The 23,349-nt window shown below is 50.2% G+C and overlaps 1 protein-coding gene across 1 annotated transcript in view; it reads right to left on the bottom strand.

Annotated features, from left to right (window-relative positions):
• Positions 1 to 314: 314 nt before the first annotated feature.
• The window catches only part of EXOC6B (exocyst complex component 6B), a 210,379-nt gene continuing 187,344 nt past the window's right edge, over positions 315 to 23,349 (bottom strand). The window contains exons 22-23 of the mRNA XM_056855368.1: positions 9,035 to 9,147; positions 315 to 451 (exon numbers count right to left, since the gene is read on the bottom strand). Of these exons, the coding sequence (XP_056711346.1) occupies positions 325 to 451; positions 9,035 to 9,147 (240 nt within the window). The 3' untranslated portion in view covers positions 315 to 324. The remainder of the gene's footprint in view (positions 452 to 9,034; positions 9,148 to 23,349) is intronic.

The following is a 23,349-nucleotide window of genomic DNA, read 5'->3' as shown; positions in this document are numbered from 1 at the left end:
CTTGCTGGCCTTCGCCTGACAAGCCGTTCTTTAACTGCTTGGGTGGGATCCGGGCTTCTTCACAAGCAGGCTCCAAGCCCCCGTCCAAGAGAGGCCATTATTGCAGATACAACAGATGCCTCCAAAGCAGCCCCCTCCCCAGCATCACCACCCCCTTCCATTAAGCAGCAGCGGGCCAGTGCAAGAAGTCTGCGGCAACACAGAAGGCTCGGGAAGGGGGAGTCCCCACCCCCTCATCCCTTCCGGGTGTCCAGAGGCTGCTGCTGAACACAGACCCCTCCTGAGCACGCTTACAGACCCCCTGCCCGGGTGCCCCCGCCCCCCTCAGGAGTGGTGGCCGCTGACGAGGCTGCGCAGCTGCTTGGCCACCCCCTCCAGCAGCTTCTGCTTGTCCCGCTCATTCTTCCGGAACTGGGCGAAGACGTTGTTCTTGCGGCTGCTGTCCTTCATCCTATGACAAGGGCGAGAAGACCCTGGTTAGCTCTCCGATCCCGTAAGAATCTGCTGCCGCGGGGTTCGGAGGTCTCCAAGTGGGAAGGCATCAGGGCGAAGAGAAGGGAAAGGATGCCTTACCAGGCACCACTTCCTTGAGTGACAAACCAATCTCCTCTCGTGCAGAGGATACCCCTGTGGGAATGGGCAGGGGGGGCAGACTTTTGGTACTGGAAGTTTCAACCATTACGAGTGTATTTATTTCTTTGACAAAATCTATACGCCACCCTTCTGCCTTTATAAGGGCCACAAGGCAGCCAATATATACAATAAAACCATTAAAACCACCATAAAACACATCATTTAACACCAAAGTTAAAATACATATGGAAACCTAAAAACAACAATCAAAACACTGGGCAGGAAGGAGGAATAGAGAGAAAAACAGTGCTGCGCTTACCTGTATGTTGTTCGTTGAGTGGTTTTCTGTGCAGTCCCACACGGGACTGCGCAGGCACAGGCCAGCCACGGGAGATTAAAAAGCTTCTAGAAGAGTTCTGCTCCCTCGGAGCACTCCCCTCCCCCCTGTCCGCGACCAAGCCTTAACGGCTTTTCCATTCACCGCCGCAAGCAGAAAACACACAGCGGTGACAGCCCACAGCTGGGACAGAGGGAGGGACGTGTGCCTGCACAGAAGACCACTCAACGAGCAATAGTTACAGGTAAGTGCAACACTGTTTTTCGTTTTCGTGACTTCTGTGCAGTCCCACATGGGAGAATAGCAAGCTTACAACGTAGGTGGTGGGGATGTGCTGTCAACGAAATAATGATTTCAACACTGCTTTCCCCACAGATGCTTCTGATCGAGAATCAGCATCGATGGTGTAGTGTCTGATGAAGGTCATCGGAGTGGACCATGTTGCTGCTTTGCAGATCTCCTGTATATTGTGGATATAGAAGAATGCTGCTGAAGCAGCCATTGCTCAAGTGGAGTGAGCGTGCAGTTACAACGGGCACTCCACCCCTGCTGCTTCATAAGCCAGCTTGATAGCTGAGACCACCCACCTGGACATAGTCTGAGTAGAGACTGATTTACCCTTGTTGGGGCCTTTAAAACAAATAGAGATTATTTTCCAACCTCAATGGTTTAGTTCTTTCTAAATAAAAAAGTAATGCTCTACGCACATCCAACGTGTGCAATTGTTTATCTGCGATTGACTGAGGATTCTGGAAGAAAACAGGTAAAGAGATGTCCTGCGAGAGATTAAATTTAGAAACCACCTTCAGCAGGCAAGTTATGCTTGGCCTTAGAACTACCCTGTTAGGAAAGGACTTCGTGAACGGTGGATCATACCTCAGGGCCCTGAGGTCACCAACCCTTTGAGCGGACGTGATCGCCACCAGGAAAGCTGTTTTATACGACAGTGATGCAAGATCACAAGTGGCCATGGGTTCGAAAGGGCCTGACATTAACAGTGACAGGACCAGGGACAAGCTCCACTGTTGGAGTGGTTTTTTAACAGGAGGAAATAGATTATTCAAACCCTTTAGGAACTTTTTACATAATTTGCTAGAAAAAAAGGGATGATGTACCAAATCCATTATGGTATGCAGAAATGGCTGCCAAATGAGTTTTAACCGAGGAATTCGACAGGTTATTATCCTTCAAAAATAGGAGGTATTCAAAAACCATTGGGAGTGGACAGCTCTGGAGTGGTAGTCCCTTTTCTGAGGCCCACGTAACAAATCTGTTCCATTTTAAATTATACGAACGTCTGGTGGACAGTTTTCTAGAGGCCAAAACTACTCCCGCCACCCTATCTGACCATTCTGTTAATGAGCTATTCTCCAAGCTGTTAGGTGGAGGGTTTGCAGATTGTGGTGTAGCACCTGCTCCCTATGCAGAAGGTAGGCTGACCTCGGGAACCTGATGTGATTGCCCTGGGCTAGTGACTATAGTACTGGGAACCATGTCCTTTGGCCAAAAGGGCGTGATGAGAATGATGTTTGCCCTGTCTGCCATGACCTTCTCTATCATCCTTAGGATGAGGGGGATTGGGGAAAAAGAGTACACCAGTTGCCCTTTCCTCTGGCATCTTAATGATGTGGCAAACAGATCTATCACAGGCCATCCCCACAAGTGGAAGATAAGTTGTAGGAAAATTAGGTGGATGGACCACTCGTGGTCTATAGATAAATCTCTGCTTAGAGCATATGCCTTGCAGTTGGAGATGCCCGCCACATGAATTGCTGTGATGTTTACATGGTGACTTATAGCCCATTCCCACATACGGGATGCTTCTTGGCACAACGCTAGGGAGTTTGTGCCCCCTTGTTAGTTGATGTAGAACTTTGCGGTTATGTTGTCTGTGGCGATGAGGACCGATTTGTGCTGAAGAATGTCTGAAAAAGAAATAAGTGCATTTCTAATCGCTTCCATTTCCAATATATTAATACGTTTGGATGCTTGACTATGGGTCCATCTACCCTTAGCTACTAGTCCTCTGCAGTGTGCACCCCAACCCCCTAGTGAGGCATCTGTATATACTTGCACATGGTGCATGTGAACTCCAAAACTGATCCCTTTTAGTAGGTTATCTTCCTGCCCCCACCAGGAAAGTGATCTAATGACCGATCTGGGTATGGACACTTTCTTCCATTGCGAGTCTACATTGATGAGGAACGACCTAATGAACAAGTTTTGCAGCGGTCGCATACGCAGTCTGGCCTATGGCACTACTGCTGTAGTCGAGGCCATCAGGCCCAGCAACTTTTGAATCGTTACCGCCTTCTGAAAGCGCTATGCGCTGAATAGGTGTACCATCTTTTGCAGGGCCCTGACTCTGGTTAAAGGGAGGAAAGCAGCCCCTCTGTTAGCATCCAGGACTGCACCTATGAAGTCTGTAACCTTCATAGGGGTCAATCTAGACTTTTCATAGTTGATGATTAGACCTAGTTCCTGTAGGGTTCCCGTCACCATCTCTACTGACTGATAGAGGTGATGCTCAGAGTGACCCACTATAAGCCAGTCATTGAGATATGGAAAAATGGTGCATCCCTTGGTCGCCAAGAATCCTATGACACTACCTTAGTGAACACTCTGGGGGCTGTAGCTAGACCAAAAGGGAGTACATTGAATTCATATAGCCCTCCGTTACACATGAACCTCAGAAATGTCCTACATTCTCTATGGATTGACATTCTCTATGGCATATGAAAATATGCGTCCTTTAGATCCAGCACTGCAAACCACATTTGCTGATACAGTAAGGGTAGGATCTCCCCTATCAACAGCATTCGGAATTTTCTGATTCTGACACACTTGTTCAGGGCCCTGAGGTCCAGTATTGGCCTCTTGCCACCCCCCTTCTTGTCTATCAAGAAGTATCTAGAATAAAATCCCAATTGAGAATCAGAGGGCTGGACAGCCTGAATTGCTCCCTTCTGGAGTAAGTTGTCTATTTCTGCTAAGAGTTCCCTAGGTTCTCGACCTCTGCCCGTCGGGGGTAGAGAACATGCCAGCATTGATGTAAATTCAATAAAATAGCCATGGAGTATAACATTCAACACCCATGAGTCAGATGAAATGTATAACCACTTACTGAAGAACTGGCACAGTCTCTCAAAAAACACAGGTACATCATATTGAACAACAAGTAATGCTGCTCCTTTCTTTGGAGCCTGATCATTGGGGAAGTAGCCCCCCTTTTCCCCTTTATTCTTGACAGTATATTTCCTCCCTTGACCATTGTTGGAGTATGGGCTTGTCTGGGATTGCTGGTACCCCCAAGGACTGGCCTTCTGGAACCTGTTTGGAAATACCCCTGGGGTTGTCTGTAATATGGCCTGGTCTTATAAGAAGGTCCTGATTGTTGGATCACTCCTAGAGACTTAGCTGTTGCCTTTTGCTTGCGTAAGTTGTGCAATATCTCATCTGTTCGAAAAACAGAGCTTTCATGTCAAAAGGCAGGTACTCCACCCTTGCCTTAACATCTGGTGTTAGGGAGGATGACCTTAGCCACAAATGTCTCCTAAAGACAATGCTAAAGGCTATGGCCCTGCCTGAGCAGTCTGCCATATGCCTTGCAGTCGCAATTTGGTGCCTGCCTAGTTTTTGACCCTCTGATTTGATAGATTTTAGAAGTGATCTCTTATCCTCCGGTAGAGATTCTAAAACCTCTGACGCCCTCTCCCATAGGGTCATTTGATACCGGCCCATCAGAGTGCTAAAATTCGCCATACGCACCCCTAGCGCTGCAGAGGAGTAAAACTTCCGGCCCAGGCCATCCAATTTACGACCTTCCTTATCTAACGGATAAGCCCCTAATCTAACGGGGCTGAATGTACCTGACTTGTATTTTGCAGACAGGACCTCTGTAACTATAGAGTTTGCCTGTGGGTGTTTCTACAGGAACTCACAGTTGTCCTCTGCAACCTTATAAAGATTCTCAATCTTTTTTATTGAGGCTAAGACTGAGGCAGGTTTTGCCATCCCACCACGGCCACCTCTTGGATCCCCTGTACCAGTGGGAGTTTTGGTGGCCCTGTATCCGTGCTATACAGTACACCCATAATAGGGTCTTCAGGTCTAGGGTCAGACTGCACAGCTGAAATCCCTAGTGACTTAGCCATATGAAGTATCAACTCCACAAACATCGTCGGGCATTACGAAGGGCTCCTACCCTGTTCACTTGGGGATGCGGCTCAATTAGCCTCCGACGATTTCCGTGGAGAGGGTGACCTCTTTCGAGGAGATGTAGGACTCCTCCTAGAAGGGGATCGACGTCTAGGTGACAGGGCCTTCCTCGGCTCCATGCCCACAGCCCCTGTCTGTTCCCCTCCTTTTGTTGGGGAGGTCTGACGGGGTGAAGATCGACCCCGATTAGACATCGACTGTTCCGACTTCGAGCATCTCGCTTCCGACGTCTTTCATGTTCCGGTGCTGGGCGACTTATCTTTTTTCTTTAAGTCAGGGGAGGAGGACAAGTGCTTCTTCTTAGACTTATGTTTTTCTTGAGGGTGGTTCAGAAGCAGCTCTAGTTTCCTTCAGGGGTTCCCGAAGAGCTCTTTTGGCTTGAGAGCTCGATGAAGCCGGGGAACCCACTGATTTTGCCCTGTCTCCTATTCGTTCCAGGTATAGAGGTTTTTCATATAACGTCACTTTAAGCTTTCTGGCTCTATCTTGTCTCAATTTCTGGGTGAAAAGCGCACATTCTCTGCATGAGGAGACTATATGCCCCTCCCCCAAGCAGATGAGGCAATCCATATGACCGTCTACTGTGGCCCTTTTTGTGCTGCATGAGCAGCATTTTTTAAACAATGCCATCTTTATTTACTAAAACCTTAGCAGGTTCAAGGAAAAAAAAAACTTTAAAACGAACCAACCGTCACCGATAGGAAAAAATACCGACGCAGTTAACAAAGCTCTGTGTTCCCCCCGCGGCAGCAGAAAGAGAACTGAGGGAAGAGTACTCCCCTGCCCCCCTGTCACGTGATCCCTGGGCGGGAAAAGCCATTAAGGCTTGTTCACGGACAGGGGGGAGGGGAGTGCTCCAAGGGAGCAAAACTCTTCTAGAAGCTTTCTAATCTCCCATGGCTGGCCTGTGCCTGCGCAGTCCCATGTGGGACTGCACAGAAGTCACGAAAATGAACAGGGTCTGTGACAAGCGTTTGGACTGCGTGGCGACTTGCCTACCTGGTCAAAGAGTTGAGAATATCATGTGCTGCCGAGACAGGCTGGTAGCTAGGGAAGTAATCAGGGGCCATAATGCATGCTGGCACCCATGACATTGGGAAATGTGGCCATGTGGTTGTGGAGGGGCATTCAGGTCACCAGGCAGGAGGTTAAAATCCAGGGCCCCAAAGGTAGCCGTCTCAGGATTTCTACCTGTTCCACGTGCAGCACCAGCCAGGCAGGCAGAAGTGTGCGTGGAGTAGCAAGTGGTTCTGGGAAAAACCTAGATAACTACTCCAGACTTTAAGACTACTTTGTGACTGTGAGCTGTTGATGTTTTATTTATGGCTATAATTTTCATTTGTAAGGAAGCGTTAAACAGAGGAAGAAGTTTTGCAGTTTTAAATATTAATTGTGATCCTGCAAACACAACACACATATAGTCACAAAGATTTTTAGTAATTTGATGTATATTTTTCAGTCTGGTGATTGTTTCGGCCACTGAAGAAGGCAGTATGGCCGAAACATGTATGGTCCGAGTTTGTATGATTCTATGTCTAATTGTGTTATATGAGTATATTTATTTGGTAGGCTTTTACAGGGCCGTAAATGAGTTATACGTGTGATTAGATTTTAACCTGTAATAAATTTATATAGATATGGTGTACTGACTTAACCTTTTAATTGTTCAACTTTTAATTGTATAACTTTTGGCCTTGTATGTTTCTTTCTTCTTTCTTGACCTTTTGGGTACTTAATTCTGGGGGGAAAGGTTCATATTTGTTAGGCTCTGGGGAACTTTATAGGATGAGCCCACTCTGTACAACAGAGATGGGATTCACCTAATCTCAACACTGGTGGCACTGGTATTAATCAAAAAGGTGTCAGGGCAGCTTTAAAACAAATTCCTGAGGGAAAGCTGACAGGAACTGGGGAGCCTCTGGGCCAAGACGGCTAAAAGATGATGTAGGAAACACTCCAAGTACTACTGGCGGAAGCAGGCTAGAATGCCTTACACTGAATCAGACCACGGGTCCATCCAAGTCAGTGCTGTATATCGTGCTACAGATAACAGTGCAGGCAGGAGGAAGTCAGTAGCTAAGCCCCTCCACCAAATATCCATCAAGCTGACCCACACTTTGTGCTCCATCTATAAGCAGAAAGAGCAGCCAGGAGCAGAAGAACTCCATTTGGCAGCGGATAACAGACCAGCGATAATAAAAATTACTGGGGGAAACCGCCTCCTAGAGCCCTTGGCCTTTTGATCACTGATTTCTCCAGTTCAATTGCACCGTCAAAGGATTCATTGCAAAGGAAATCAAAGATGCCCAGGATGAGCCACATACTTACTCTCGTGATATCCTGCATTGAGGGAGTGAATAGGGAGGAAAAAAAATAAACCATGACAACTGGTTAAGCAGTGGCGCCTGTTGCTGCGGGGCCTTCCTGGCAAATCTGCCCCAATGCATTCTGGTTCTGGTGGTGTATGTTGGGGGAGGTTTTGCACAATGTGCCCCGAGAAGCTGCCACTGGGCCCTGGACCTCTCCTCTCCCCAAAGTAGGGAGCTGGTGGTGGGGCGTGTGCTGGCTGCTCAAGAGCCAACCGCCATCACCAACGTGCAGGACGTATCCCTTCCTGATCATTTTTGTCTCTTGCGAATGCAGCTGGCAGTGCTGCTTTTTCAAGGAGGGAAGTGTGTGTGTGTGTGGGGGGGTTCTCTTTAACCCTTTCCTCCCCTGCCACCCCAAGTAGCTTTCAATTCCATTGGGGGATCATCCACTCAACAACTGCGAAGTAGTTTAGGCTGAGAGAAAGTGACTGGCTCAAGGTCACCCCACGTGTTTCCATGGTGGAGTGGGGATTTGAACCTGGGTCTTCCAGAACCTGCTGTGCCTTGCCATCTCACACCTATCTACTGAGAAGTTGAGAAGCAAATTGTATTATGGATGCAGTTTCATGCATCCAGACATCCTTCCTGTCATGATCAAGCAAAGGAGAAAAGAATCCCCTGCCCCAAAATCCAGGGGCTGGAGAGGAGGGCTACTTCCTGAAGTTAGATTTAAATCCCGTAGCATCTTAGAGACCAACAAGATTTTGGGGGTATGAGCTTTTGAGAGTCAAAGCTCCCTTCGTCAGATAACTTTGACTCTCGAGAGCTCATACCCCTGACAATCTGGTTGGTGTCTCGGGTGCTCCTGGACTCCGACCCAGCTGTTCTACTGCAGACCAGCATGGCTGCCCTATGGAAGAATCTTCCTGAACTTAATGAGCCAAACCATAGGAAAAGGCAAACATCCGCTACCTGTGCGTTTGACAAGAAGAAATATGAACAACAAAATCTGGTGATTGTAGACCACAACGAAACCACAAACGAGGAATTTTGCCATTTTGCCTGGTCAAGAAGCAGCATCTCCAAGCAATGTATGGAGCATGGGTGCAAGTGGGCAATGGAAGGATGTGTGGGCATGGGTCAGGCAGGCAGCACATGTCATCATTATGGAGGCGATGCAGATTACCCAGGCCACGTTCAATCAAGTCAACATGATCCGATAGCCACTGGCAATGATCCCATACACAGAATCCCCCATAAGAGTGTCCAGCTGCACATATGTGCCATGCTCGCGCATGAACTGACACTGTTTTAGCAGCCTTTGCCGGTCAACTCACACGAGGCTCCGCTCGCAGGAGCAAACTACTCACAAGCAGCGTGGCAGGAGGGGGGAGCAGAACAGGTCAGGCGGCACGAAGAAGCCATGCCCATGGCAAGCGGCTCCCCTGCACACGACACCAGGCGAGCAGGCAGCTACTCCGCTCCCCCCACCAAAGCACAGACAGTGGAATGAACGCATGGCAGGGAATGCTTGTGCTTGTTAAAGCAAGCACAGGAGCCAGGAAGCCATCGGAGGAATGTCTCAGTCAGCACTCACTTCTCCAGCAAGACCAGCGCCGTCGCTGGGTTCACACGAAGGTATTTGCAGGTTGGCTGTCCGTAATCGGCCAAATACGTGGACCAGTCCCACTGGAGAAACAAATCTAAGAGCTGCAAAAAAGGAAAGAAAAGAACAAAGTAGATGATGATGTCTAAACACAAAGTGGATGGAAGGGTGCAATTTGCAGTGGAGTCCAGAGTCTGCAGGGGATGGAATGCGGCCATCGATCTGGGTTCAAGACCCACCTCAGCCATGGACTTTCTGGCTGGCCTCAGAGGCGCTATTAGCACTGCTCCGTCTTGTCTGCAAAATAGGAAGCACAGTGGCCTCCCCTACAGGTCTGTTAGGAGGGTGAACACCAAGACTACTGTTCCCTTGGGCAGGAAAAGGGTCTTGCTTTAAGGAAAAGTGTCTCCTCTCTTGGGAATTATTATTTTTATTTATTTACTTATTTATCTTGTTTATAGCCTGCTTTTCTCGCTGGGACTTAAGGCAGATTACACAGTGTTAGGTCAATGGATGCGACATCCAATAAGAAGTATAATAGGATTAGGACAGCAGAAGTCGACACAGCTGAGACAAAGCATAAGTATTAACAGGGCAAATTCAGCAGTGCAGAAATTACACAGTAGGATCATGCATACGGCAACAGATAATACATACCATACACAGTCACTTTCCATTTCTTAAAACATCTTTCTGAATCCTTCCATTATATTATAGCCCTATTATCAAGTTCTGCAGATGTGCAGGGGCTTTCCTGACCTCCTCAGACAGGTCATTCGTTCCACAAGGTGATGAACACACCAGAGAAGGCACGTGTATGGGCAGTGGGCGATCTTGCCCATTTACAGGGCGGAGGCACCTGCGTAAGGCCTTGCGCAGATGAGCAAAGCTGTCATGGCACAGTATAAGGACAGAAGCGTTCCTGCAAACAGGAGGCCCCAAGGCCACGGAGGAGGTGAAAACATGCGCTTTATTTGGAGGTTTGTGTGGTAGAACACTCCCCACCCTGAGTTTTAAAAATTTTCTCTCTCTTGGCAGAAGTCAGGCAGAAAGGGGGAAGTCACCTGCTCCCAAGCCTTGAAAATTCCCAACCATCAGGAGCTCTGGAAATGGTATTGGCCACCTGGCTGGAGACAATGAAAATGGTCCCTTCACACCTTTAACTGGGTCTCTGACAACCTATAATGGACACAGAGCCTTAGGGGTGCAAAGGGCTAGAATGCATTTTTCTAGAGATATAGAATCATAGAATAATGGAAGGGAACACCAGGGTCATCTAGTCCAACCCCCTGCCCAGAAGATGGCCAAAATGCCCTCCCTCTCATGATCTGCCTATGGTTATAGAATCAGCATTGCTGACAGATGGCCAACCAGCCTCTGCTTAAAAACCTCCAGAGAAGGAGAGCTTACCACCTCCTGAGGAAGCCTGTTCCACTGAGGAACTGCTCTAACTTAGAAAATTCTTCCTAATGTCTAGATAGAAACTCTTTTGATTTAATTTCAACCCGTTGCTTCTGGTCCGACCTTCTGGGGCAACAGGAAACAACTCGGCACCATCCTCTCTATGACAGCCTTTCAAGTACTTGAAGATGGTTATCATATCCCCTCTCAGTCTTCTCCTCTTCAGGCTAAACATACCCAGCTCCTTCAACCTTTCCTCATAGGACTTGGTCTCCAGACCCCTCACCATCCTTGTTGCCCTCCTCTGGACACGTTCCAGCTTGTCTACATCTTTCTTAAATTGCGATGCCCAAAACTGAACACAGTACTCTAGGTGAGGACTAACCAGAGAAGAGTAAAGTGATACCATCACTTCACGTGATCTGGACACTATATCAGGAGAAGATTCTTCAAACCATGAGGGGGTGGGAAAACAGAGGAGGTAAAATCCCTTGGCCTGGAGGGAGAGAATCATTCTGCAGGCCCACCTTGGCTGATTACCTCTGGAGGGAGCGGCTTTCAACCCTGAACTCCACCTTTTTTTTTGAAACTGCATTAATTTGTTTCTTCAGCACTAATGTTTGGTCCAGTATAACCCCAAAGCTCAACTGAGATGGGTATGGTCAGTTGAACCCCACTGAAAGTGGGCAGCATAATGTCCTTCAAGATTTTTGCCTTCCCAGCCAGCATTACCTCTGTCTTGTCAGGACTTAGTTTCAGTCTGTTCACCCTTTGCCATTTAACCACAGCAGACAGGATATTTACCGCATCACCAGGAGATTTGGATAAGGAGATATAAAGTTGGGTACCATCAGAATACTGATGACAGCCAACCCCAAAACAATGAATGATTTGTCCTAAGGGCTTTACATAGAGCTTGCATAGCATAGAGTACAGGACTGTACTCTGTAGAACCCCACAGGACAAGTCCCACACTGATGATGACAGGTCTCCAATGACCCTTGGAGTCCAGTATGAGAGGAATGATCTGAACCAGTCCAGCACACATCCTGATGCCTACTTCTGTCTCCAAATGCCTCAATCAGATGGCCTGGTCCTCTGTATCAAAGGCTGTCCAGCTGGAGTAACAAAGAGGGACGGCCTTTGGCGACATTCAGACGGAAGTCACCAACTAAAGCCACCAGGGCCGTCTCTGTCCCATAGTCCGGCCTGAAGCCAGACTGAAAAGGGTCTCAGAGCAGATGAGTTATCCAAGAAGACCTGGAGTTGGTCCATTACTACTCTCTCAATCACTTTACCCAGAAAGGGCAGATTAGAGACTAATGATGGGCAGGTCATTGAACGGAATCTACCAGGGGTGTGTGTGATCCATCCATCCTTAAGCATGCTGCAGTTTTTCAGTTTCTTAAAGAAGCACGTCTGCCAGAGAGACAAAGGGTCTTTAGCAGACATGAACTTCCATTCATTTAGAACTTCTGTTCATTTAGTCTTGCAATGCAGACAGGCTGGCCTGGACCCTGCTCCACAGGGCTGGAAGAAAGACATGCTGACTTGCTCCAACTTGCACAGCAAGTCACTGGTGAAGCCAGTAAGAGGAAAAGATGATGCAGAAAGCAGAGGCAAGACTGGGGGCAGAAGTGGCAAGCCCGACTCATCGTTTGGCCCTTGAGAAAGAAGACAGCTTCAAGTCATCCTCTGCCCAGATGTTGATGCTCTCAAGGAGATCTATGGCAATCTGCAGTCTTCAAAATGCATCACCCAAAGCGGCATTCCGTGTCCCAGAGAATTTATTCGCTTGTCTACATATGAGCCTAGAAGGGCCACAACCTGTGAACCTAAAGAAGATGCAGCTGAACAGCTGCCAGAGTTGTAGGGGTATATTTTGAGAAAGGGGTGAACCCTTCGTGGTGTCAAGAGAGTTTTCCAAGGTGGAGTGTGTGGTAGGAGACTGGTAGGGGGAAGGGAAGCAGCGTGTGCAAGGGAGAAAGGGGGGGCTGGAGCTGATCACCACTTTGGGCCGTGGGGCAAAGGCTTCCCGGCACCCACCCACTTAGGGGGACTCCAACCAGAAGTCCCATTTGGGATGCCTGGCCACCGAGAACCTGGGGTCTGGTTGTGAAGCCCCCACCCCACCCCGCCCGCCCAAGACTCCGGCAGAGCAGGTGGAAGAGGCAGGCTAATTTGTTGCTCTGCCATTTAGGTGTCCCCCATTCTATCTGAGCAGCTCCGCCACCTTACAGCCCCAGGACGGAGCAGAGCCCAGCCTCCTCTCAGCAAGAGCCAGGGGGAGAGAGGGTGATGGATGTTCTGTGTGTTTTACAACCGTTTAGCCCGATCAATCTTGTGGACACGAGGCCTGGCCGGGGAGGCCTGGGCAGGCCGCCTCTGGCTTCCTCCCTCACAGCAGCAGCGCAAGGCGCTCGATCTGCACAGAGACACCGCGGCGTGCTGGAGCACTGGAGGGAGGGAAGCTCTTTCCCGAAGAGCCTGGCAACGCAAGGCGATTTATCTGTCACATAAATGTGGCTTTATTGGTTTTACTGTTTAAACTTTTCACCTCTGCAACTAAATTGGAGGAGGGGGGAGGCCTTTCAGAAGGACATCTCTCATGCACCAGCTCCGAATCCAGCCGCTGCCTTCTGGGGCAGATTCCAAAACAAAAATATGCAAATACCATTAATTCTTCAAGATGAAGAGTCGACTGTGCAGGCCCATAAATCAAAGCTGACAGCACGCGCAAGGGGGGGGGACAGCAGCTCATGAATTCGGCTGGGGGGGACGGTAAACGCTGCGGTGCCCTGAGACGTGCTGCGTGACCCACGCGTGGAAACCTGGTGCATGTCAGGGGAGCCAGGTGGGGACTGGGGAGCCATCTCCCCCACCCCATTGCTGGGGCTAGATCCCTGATGGGGAAGGCAGAGGAAGTCCTAGAGAGTTCTACCCATCGGAGTCTCTAGAGCGTCCTTTAGAGCCTACCCCAACCTAGAAGGAAGAAAGTCCTGCAAGCCCACCCCTCCTCCCTGCAGTGCCCGAGCCGGGCCTTCCCTCACACTCTTTCACCAACCCAACCCCCACCGGGGCCAGCACACCGGCTCTCTGTACAGGACCACAGCAATAAATACGTTATAGGGCATGGGCACAATGTTGTCCACCGACACTTTTCCTGGTGCCCGCCAAGTGTTTTTAGAAATTAGGCAAAGCCAGCTGGGGCTTTTCTTTAGCAAGGCTTCTGACTGGCCATGCACATTTAAAAGAAATATTGCTCTGGCAGCAGCTGCCACCACAGCACAAGGATCTTCACGTGTAACCAAAAGTAAGCTTGCAGCAGCCATTTCATGACTGGTTCTGCCTCACGCCCTGCCAGAATCCCAAAGTGAGAGATCCCTACAATAGGGGGAGTGAGGACACGCGTGGCCCCAATCCAAAGCAGCTTCTCCACACAGCTCCAGGTTCCAGGGCCTGGCCTCCCATCTGTCCCTCCAGGAAGGGCAAAGCAGACAACCCTGGCAACCAGACTTGTCCCCAAAGCCCTGCTCTTGGGCAGGGGTGGCTCACGGAGGCCAGAACACACCTAAAAATCCCTTTAAGCAGAATTCAATTAAACAACATCAAGCTTCACTTTCCATCAGGCTCACATTTTTTCCCCAAGGTCTGTGCCCATTTTGCCAAATCTGCCCTTAACAGCAGGGCTACCCGGTGCTGGCGCAGTTAGACGTTCTGGAAGCAGAGCTGTTGGCTTCAGTCTCCTGCAGAGGGGGAAACGTGGGGAATTCGGGGTGGTGTCTCGGTAACGCTGGCTTTATATACCGCTATCAAAGAGCAGAAGAGGCGGCAAAGAGACACCCCACCAAATGCACGCCTATATAGTATTAATATTAAATATGTCCCTGTAATCTTTTTAATTACCTCTGAGGATCTCGGCTTGTCTCTCCCTACCACTGTGGACTCTGAGATGGCCCTTGTGAATCCAGGGCGAGGGGAAGGGTTTGCCAGCCAGACACAGACCACTGTGCAAGCTTCAGGATCACTTCTTCTGAGGCTGGACGTTCCAAGATAAATGCTTGCCTGCACTGAGAATTTATTCCAAGTTGAACTATAGCGTTGCAGAGTGGTTCGAACCTCCCCCACGCTACGTTTTCTACTTGCAAGGAGTTTTGCCTGATGGGCGGCATGCCCCATTCTGCCACCTCATCCAGCTGCATATGCTAACCCAGCCTCATATACAGAGCTCTTGTTTCTTCACATGCTTGTCATAACCACCACAGACAAGTCATGTTGTCTTTTAAAAATGATACTGTTAGTTTAGGGCCTGTACTGATGGTGAAATTATCCCAGTTGCTAAAGAGCTCCTCCTATCTTTCCCTTCCCAGGACTAGGGTTGCCAGGTCCCTCTTCGCCACAGGTGGGAGGTTTCTGGGGCAGAGTCTGAGGAGGGTGGGGTTTGGGGAGGGGAGGGACTTCAATGCCATAGAGTCCAATTGCCAAAGCGGCCAATTCCTCCAGGTGAGCTGATCTCTATCGACTGGAGATCAGTTGTAATAGCAGGAGAGCTCCAGCTAGTACCTGGAGGTTGGCAACCCTAGGAAGGACATTCAACTGGTAAGGTGCCACCACAGCAAAAGCCCTGTTTATGGTCACCACCCACTGCACCTCTGTGGGGGCAGGGGCGGGGGGGATGACAACACACAGAGCAGGGCTTGGGAGGAGGGTCTTAAATGTCCATCACCCTTTTCTAATCTTTGGTATACTTTTCTTTATGCTCCTACGAAGTTAAATGATTTCCATGCATCTTGAGAGTATCCTCCCATTCAGCTTCCTTTTGACTAATCCCCTCATTTTTATAAATTTCCTCTTCTAAAGTCAGTGCTGGTGTGTTCTTTGCAAACCCAAAGGGGTGCCGGTGAAAGGTATCCTAGACAGTTACATTTAAAGTTGACAGACTGCGGCCAAGGACATCTGTTTCTGTCCTCAAACAATCCACAAAAGATTCCAAAGTGAAATTTGGACCGATTCAAGTAGGAGAGAAGGCATTTTAAAAGCACAAAATCCTCAGACCCCACCACGCCCATCTCTCTCCGGCCTGCATTATTTTTGGATGCAATTCTGTGCCTGTTTTCAGACTTCTGTCTTTATTAAATTAGGTTTCCAGTGGACAGAGGCCAGAAATCTTCACATCTGCACTTGCTGCAGATCAGCCGGTTTGTTTTTTCCATCCATAAATGTTCATAATTTATTCCCGGGAATCTCTGTTTCCATTAACTCTGAAGTTTTATTGCGCAAAGACTACCTGAAGGCTACTTCTGCCTGCTCTCATTTCTGGGCCTTGGAGGGTCACTGAAGACGGTGTTAGACTCAGCATCTTCTGCCTTCCAGGAGTAGCCAGCCAGACACCCCTCTTCTCAAACTCTGCTGAGTGATGTTTGCCAGGTGAGCCCCACAAAGTGGATGCCGGGAGCCGTTAACACCCCCCCTACAAAGGCTGCATGCCAATCATGGAGGAGAGGGGCTGTGGCTCAGGGGCGGAGCGCTTTCTTTGCCTGCAGAGGACTCGGTGCTGGGCTCGATGCCTGAGGGGTTCAGGCTCCGTCAAAGGCAGATCCACAAGAGACCCCCATGCTCACCAACACCTTCTTGGAAACCTTAATATGGCCGGTGACGTAACCCCCTCCCCCGGTCCAGTCCCCAGCTGGAAGCAGAACGCTGGAGCTGGGCTTCCAGAGGTCAGAACTGCTGGCCCCAGACACAACCGGGAGAGGGCCAAAGAGAAGAACAGTACAAACTACCTTAAGACCCAGGAGTGGGGAAATAACCCGAAGAGAGGATTTTCTCTCTCCCTCTCATACTTCACATTTTTGTCTCCAGACTTCAGGAGCCAAGGCGTTCTTTGAATCTGTCGCCGGCCTCTGCAGCTCAGCACCTGCAGCTGATAGCCAGCAGTCGAATTCCAGGTGGGATGGAGGGCTGGGGGCCGGGGCTCAGCTGTTTAGCCCTCTCGTCCTGGCAGCGGCCCGGCCAGTTCCGCCACGGTCTGCAGTGGCCGAGCGCCTCCCTGCAAGAAAGCCAAAGCGCATCGCCCTGCCGCCCTCCAGAGGGCCCTCGCCCCAAAGAACACCCATAGGGATCAGATTCAGGGGCAGGAAGAGGAGGAAGAAGAGTTGGCTTTTATATGCCGACTTTCTCTACCTTTTAAGGAGAATCAAAGCGGCTTACAATTGCCTTCTTTTCCCCTCCCCACAACAGATACCTTGTGGGGCTGAGAGAGTTTGGAGAGAACTGTGACTGGCCCAAGGCCACCCAGCTGGCTTTGTGTGGAGGAGTGGGGAATCAAACCCGGTCCCCCAGATTAGAGTCCGCTACTCATGCGGAGGAGTGGGGAATCGAACCCGGTTCTCCAGATCAGAGTCCACCGCTCTTAACCACTATGCCATGCATGTCATCTGGCCTCTCATGCAGAATGCCATTCTCCATTGTCCTTGATTGCTGACAGGGGCTGTATTGGCACTTCCACAAAGAGCAGAAAGAGCTGGAATAGGCTTCTGCACACACACGCACCCCCCCAAGACTCCCTGTAGGATTCCCTGTGCTACCTACCCACTGTATCACTCAGCCTCACAGCTCTTCCGGGTTACGCACAACTTGTACGTGGATCACACTCTTGCGCCTGAAATTCCCTAACTTCCTCTGCCTGGAGAGAAGGAGGGTCGAGGCAGGTGGCCGAGTAATCTCCTCTCTCCTGGCTGTAGCTGGGGATGTTTTAACTATTATTGTAACCCCCCTTGAACCAAGAGCAAAGGTGGGATATAAATGTTTTAATTAACAAAAATAAATGCAATGGTATGACAGCCACACCAGGGGGAGGCTGATGTCTCTTTTCCCCTCTTCCTCCCTTAAGCCTCCTTGAGGCTGGTGAACTGGCGGGCCAGTCAGACTTGGGCTCCTGGCAGCACCCTGCAACCGCTCTTGCTAAATTGCAGCTGCAATGGTCGGACACTGAGGGTGCCACAAAACCCCTGCTCCTCCATTGCCTCTCTGCAGAAGGCACCTCGGGTGACCTGTGGCAGCAAGTTGCATCTCTGCTTTCTGTTCCCCACCCTCAGAGCCCAAAGGCCTGGTGCTTCAGGGGCTCACGGTATTCTCACCTCCCCTACTCTCCAGGTACAGACTGTCCCTCATGGCCCGGCCCTGGCAGTAGCTCTGCCCTTCGGCAAAACCATCACATACATTTATGCACTGTCTCATGATCCGAAAGGCAGAGGGAGGGGCATCTTCAAGGAAACCATCGGCCACATTCTCAGAGCAGGGAAGAGCACAGCGGCAGCGTCTTTGAGCGCCCCTGCCAAGTGCCCGCACGGGCTGCCGCTCTTCCCACCCTCGCCTGCCCACTGTGGCATGTGCTTTGCAAGTGGCAGGTTCTTTCTGTTTACCCACAGAGGGCGGGGTGGAGGAGGAAGAGATGACCTCTTGCTCACCCCGTCTGCATGGAGCCGCCACCTCCCCATGAACTTGCAGAGAATCATGGAAGAGCTTCACCTTACCTTGAACTCGCTCCCTGCTCTCCAGCGCATCGTCACGTAGCCCCGTGCTGAATGGCTATCAGCTCTGCAAACATGAGTGCGCGGGTGGGGTGCGGGGGATTGCTCAGTCTCAGAAATGTTTGTAAAGCACAATTGGATGGCGTGTGCTGGGGAAGCCCGGGAGACAAGCTCTTGTTTAGCCTTGTGCAATATAACCAACTGGCACAGGCATGGCCACACGGCACAGCGAGGTGTTGCTGTGAGAACCACCAGAAGGGATGGGCAGCACACTCTGCACACACGCTGGGGGAAAGTGTTCAGACACCTCCCTCTGGCAATGAGGGCCACTTCCTGGCTGTGCAGACAAGGCCAATGTTGCCTCTAGGTTCAAGCCAGGCGCAATGGCAACCTGTTAAGCCCAACGTGGTGCAATGGTTAAGAGCGGTAGTTTGGAGCATTGGACTCTGATCTGGAGAATTGGGTTTGATTCCCCGCTCCTCCACATGAGCGGCAGAGGCCAATCTGGTGAACTGGATTGGTTTCCCCACTCCTACACACGAAGCCAGCTGGGTGGCCTTAGGCTAGTCACAGCTCTCTCAGCCCGACCTACCTCACAGAGTGTCTGTTGTGGGGAGGGGAAGGGAAGGAGATTGCAAGCCGGTTTGACTCTGCCTTAAGTGGTAGAGAAAGTTGTCATATAAAAAACAACTCTTCTTCTTCAACTGTCTATCAAGCAGAGTGTGGGAATGCTCCTGGCTCTCCAAAACATTATTTTCCAGGCAATATCACTTGGAACCTTGGAGCTAAGGAGAACAGCACCCAGGGCAGGGGATGGCGGGAAATGGGCAGAGAGAAAGAGCACCTTGACAGAAGCCATAGGAATGGAGAGTATAGAAGGACTATGTTTTAGAGGGCAGCCATGTTGGTCTCCAGTAAAAGAATGAGGTTTGAGCCCAGTAGCATCATAGAGACAAACAAGATTTTTGGGGCAGAAGTATTTACGAGTCAGAGTTCTCCTCGTCAAAAGTATTGTGTGCTTGACAGATAAATTGAGTGGGAGTGGGGAGGAGAGCCTAAGATGAAAGCAAATGTGGGGTCAATATTCCATGGGGGGGGCAACAGCAAAAACTGGATGGGCCAGGTTAGGAGCCTGGAACCCCGACAGTGACAGGCCTGCCTCCCTTCTGAGCCTCCTCCCAATTTAGGGGACTTCCATTACCATGTCAGAAAACTGCCGGGTCTAAATGTTCTGCTGTTGAATGCCAGGATGGGGAGGAATCAGACCTGGATGAACACAGTGATCTGGCGTGCAGAGCCCTGGCCAGATGAGGAGGGTGTGTGTGTGTGTGTATCCAAATGGTGCCTGCCAGCACAACAGCAGGCAAGATCTGGCAGATGGGGAGGTGCCGTACATTGCTACAGCCTACTCCATACTGGCTTCCTCATCAGCTAATCTAGGAATCTCCACGTTTTGAGCCTCATATGAGCCTCATGCTGGACAGGATGTGTTTTTGTAGCATCTGATCCTTTCCTCTGCCCAACAGGCTTCCTGTGTGTGTTGATCATGTTAGTCTTGGCAGCTGGTTGGCTTCTGTGTGAACAGGCTGCTTGACTTTGGTCTGATCCAGCAGCACTCTTCTTGTGTTCTTATTGAGGTCCCCTCATTTATAGTGGGGACTTCAACATCCATGCCAAAGCTTTGCTGTCTGGTTCAACTCGAGATGGCCTGACAACCAGGGGCATGCCTCAGGCAATAATGAGCCCTACATGTGTGATGCCGAGACCTGGACAGCCCAGGATAGCCCCATCTCAGAAGCTAAGCAGGGTCGGCTCTGGTTAGTACTTGGATGGGAGACCATCAAGAAAATCCAGCCAGGGTTGCTTTGCAGAGGCAGGCGATGGCAAACCACCTCTGAACATCTCCTGCCTTGAAAACCTTGATGGTTCTTCCTACCACCACCACCATATGTGTAAAGGGTTATGACCTTGACCTGGTATTTTATGCTGGGGAGCAGCATCGTATTTTATGTTGGAAACAGAACTTTGTTGTGACGGACAGACTGCCTCTTGAGGAGGCTTAAACTAGAGGGTACAGAATCATGACAGGACAGGGGCCCCCAATTAGGATGGTCATAGAATCATAGAGTTGGAAGAGTCATCTAGTCCCACCCCCCGCACAATGCAGGAAATTCACAACTACCTCCCCCACACACCCCCAGTGACCCCTACTCCTTGCCCAGAAGATGGCCAAGATGCCCTCCCTCTCATCATCTGCCCAAGGTCACAGAATCAGCATTGCTGACAGGTGGCCATCTAGCCTCTGCTTAAAAACCTCCAGGGAAGGAGCACTCATCACCTCCCGAGGAAGCCTGTTTCACTGAGGAAACGCTCTGTTAGAAAATTCTTCTTAATGCCACAAAGGAAATATGGATCCAAATGGTTTCCTGATAGCCCTGGTATATTTTTCTCCTGACATAGTGGCAGTTCTGTTGAAGCTTTGGCTGGCCTCTGGGATGAGAAGGCATCCTTGGCAGCAGACAGGATTGCTTGGAAGCTCCCTTTCCTGTGTGAGAGAGCCTCCCTGGCTCCTGAGTTTTCAGTGTGGCTCAGGGCAATAAAACAGCTAGGATGGAGGCTACAGAGGCAACGGACGGTTACTCTTTGTTGAAGGCAACGGAGAACAGGCTGGAGCTCACTTCAAGAGGACATAAGAAACGTAAGAAGAGCCCTGCTGTATCTGACCAGTGACCCATCTAGTCCAGTTTCCTGTTTCACGCAGTAGCCAACCATCCAGTGCCTGTGGAGGGTCAACAAACAGGGCCTGGAGGCCAACCCCTGATGCTGCCACTCAACACTGGAATTCAGAGGTATTTGGGGGCTTCCTTTGGTCACCATGGTAGCCATTCATGGAGGGCTCCTCCAGGACTCCCTCTAACCTCATTGTAAAGCCGTCTATACTCCCAGCCGTCATATCATCCACTGGCAGCGAATTCTGCAACCTAATTACTCTTTGATTAAAGAAGTACTTCCTTTTGTCTCTCCTGAAGCTACTGCCCATGAACTTCATTGGGTGCCCCCAAATTCCAGTATTATGGAAGAGGAAGAAAAAGTTCCCTCTATCCACTTTCTCTACCACATGCATCATTTTATAAACCTCTCTCTTGTCCTCTCTTAGCCATCTTAGATCCTACTCTGAACAGAGATGGTGGCAAAGAAAATTCACTTTTCTGACATCCTTGCATTGCATCCCCTCAAGACAATGGTCTTTATAGTTAGGGACTTACAATGCCAGGGTCCTCCCCAAAAAGAACAGAGCCTTGGCAACTCACTAGACTTAGTTTGCAAAGCACTTTGTCCATCAAATCAATCATTCCTGCTCCAAGTGGGACCCCATTTTAATTGCAGAAGTGATGAGTGTTCACACAGCTCCAGCTAGTCAATACCACATGGCCAAGACTCACTCTGCGCAGCCCAAGGTAGTGGGCAGAACCCTCCGACACCCAGGCTCATTCAACCCTTGCCTATCATGGCTAGTTAGATCTGGCAGGGGAGGCCCGGTCCATCTGAAGGCAGAGACGATCATCGTTTCCCTCGGGAAAAAGCCCATGCCGTCAGAGTAAAGGCTTTGCTAGACAACTGTTACACAAGATAATAGCCTGGGTTCTAGAGCTCTTGAGAGGGTGGAAAAAGCCAGAAGTGGCTGAAAAGGTGGATTTGCCTGCAGTAGTTCCCAAACTTGGACTCATCCTGCAGGCTCAGAAACCAAAGATAAAGTTGTCATTGTTGGAGTGACTGAGGAACCATTCTGTTAGAAAATTCTTCCTAATGTCTAGACGGAAACTCTTTTGATTTAATTTCAACTCGTTGGTTCTGGTCCGACCTCCTAGGGCAACAGAAAACAACTCGGCACCATCCTCCACATGACAGCCCTTCAAGGACTTGAAGATGGTTATCATATCCCCTCTCAGTCTTCTCCTTTTCAGGCTAAACACATCTAATACTAGCCCAAGTTAATCTGGGAATTAGGGTTGCCATCTTCCAGGTACTAGCTGGCAATCTCCTGCTATTACAACTGATCTCCAGCTGTCAGAGATCAGTTCCCCTGGAGAAAATGGCCGCTTTGGCAACTGGACTCTATGGCATTGAAGTCCCTCGCCTCCCCAAACCCCACCCTCCTCAGGCTCCACTCCAAAAATCTCCCACCAGTGACAAAGAGGGACTTGGCAACCCTATCTGGAACCCAGATCACCTTCAGGAAAGGTGGGACACAGCCTTCCCCTGGGGCCTCTCTCCTGCTCCCCCCCCCTGCCCGCTCCCTACATGATTCAGGAGGCTGGGATGCAGATGAGCCCCAGGTGGGCTCTGGATGGGCTGCCGGCTGCCCAGCATGCCTTTGCTCAACCAGAGTGGAGGGAGGCACTGGCACCGGGCCATGCCATTCTCACCTGCCAGGGGCAAGGCCCATGGCAGAACCAGCCTGCTGCACTGCCCACATTCTGCACTAAGGGCCGGCACCAGGCAGAAGCTCAATGGGGTGAAGCCTCACAGTCAGAATTGCCAACTCTGGGTTGGGAAATGCCTGGAGATTTGGGGGTTGAGGCTGGGGAGGGCAGGGTTTGCAGAGGGGAGGAACCTCAGCAGGGTATAATGCCTTGAAGTCTACCCTCCAAAGCAGCCATTTTCTCCAGGGGAACCAATCTCTGACATCTGGAGATCAGCTGTAAATCTGGGAGATCTCCAGACCCCATCTGGAGGTTGGCAACCGTGCTCACCGTTCCAACTATGGAACCAAGTGAAGCCTCTGAGTGCACTCAGCACAAAGAGAACCCCATCAGCCCCCAAATCTCGCAAACCACCCTAGACGGCAAAGCTCCCGGAACAGCACTCCAGGTGAGTTTGGGCTGGAGCCACGTGAGCATCTGCAAGGCACATAAGCCAGATGCTGCATCCGCCAGGGCTTGTTGCAGCAACAGCTGGTGCAAGGAGATAGCAGGATTTATGGCTGTTTGCTGCAGATTAAGGACGAAGCTGAAGCAAGAGCCTTGGCCCGCCGAGATGTCACTCTGACCCCTGGATGGCCCCGCTGCACTGTTTTTGTATTCTTGGAAACTGCTTCCCAGGCCATGAATCAGGGCGATCTGACCAAGAGGCCAAGCGTTTGTTCCAGCCATGGCTCCGGATGGGACGGCTTCGTGAGCAACTGCAGGTGACCAACAATTAGACCACCTTTATGCATTTGTCTGGCACAAATAGAGTTACAGCTCGAAGCGGCAATCACAAAGGAAGAAGGCGAATCCACAGGCACAAATGGAGGGCACTTTTAGGAATCCAGGCTGTGGTTCAAAACAGATGCTTTATCCCCACGTAGTGCTGTGAGTGCTGGATGTGGTG

Source organism: Euleptes europaea, chromosome 9 (genome assembly GCF_029931775.1).
Source record: "Euleptes europaea isolate rEulEur1 chromosome 9, rEulEur1.hap1, whole genome shotgun sequence".
NCBI lineage: Eukaryota > Metazoa > Chordata > Lepidosauria > Squamata > Sphaerodactylidae > Euleptes > Euleptes europaea.
This window is presented reverse-complemented; position numbering and strand designations above follow the sequence as displayed.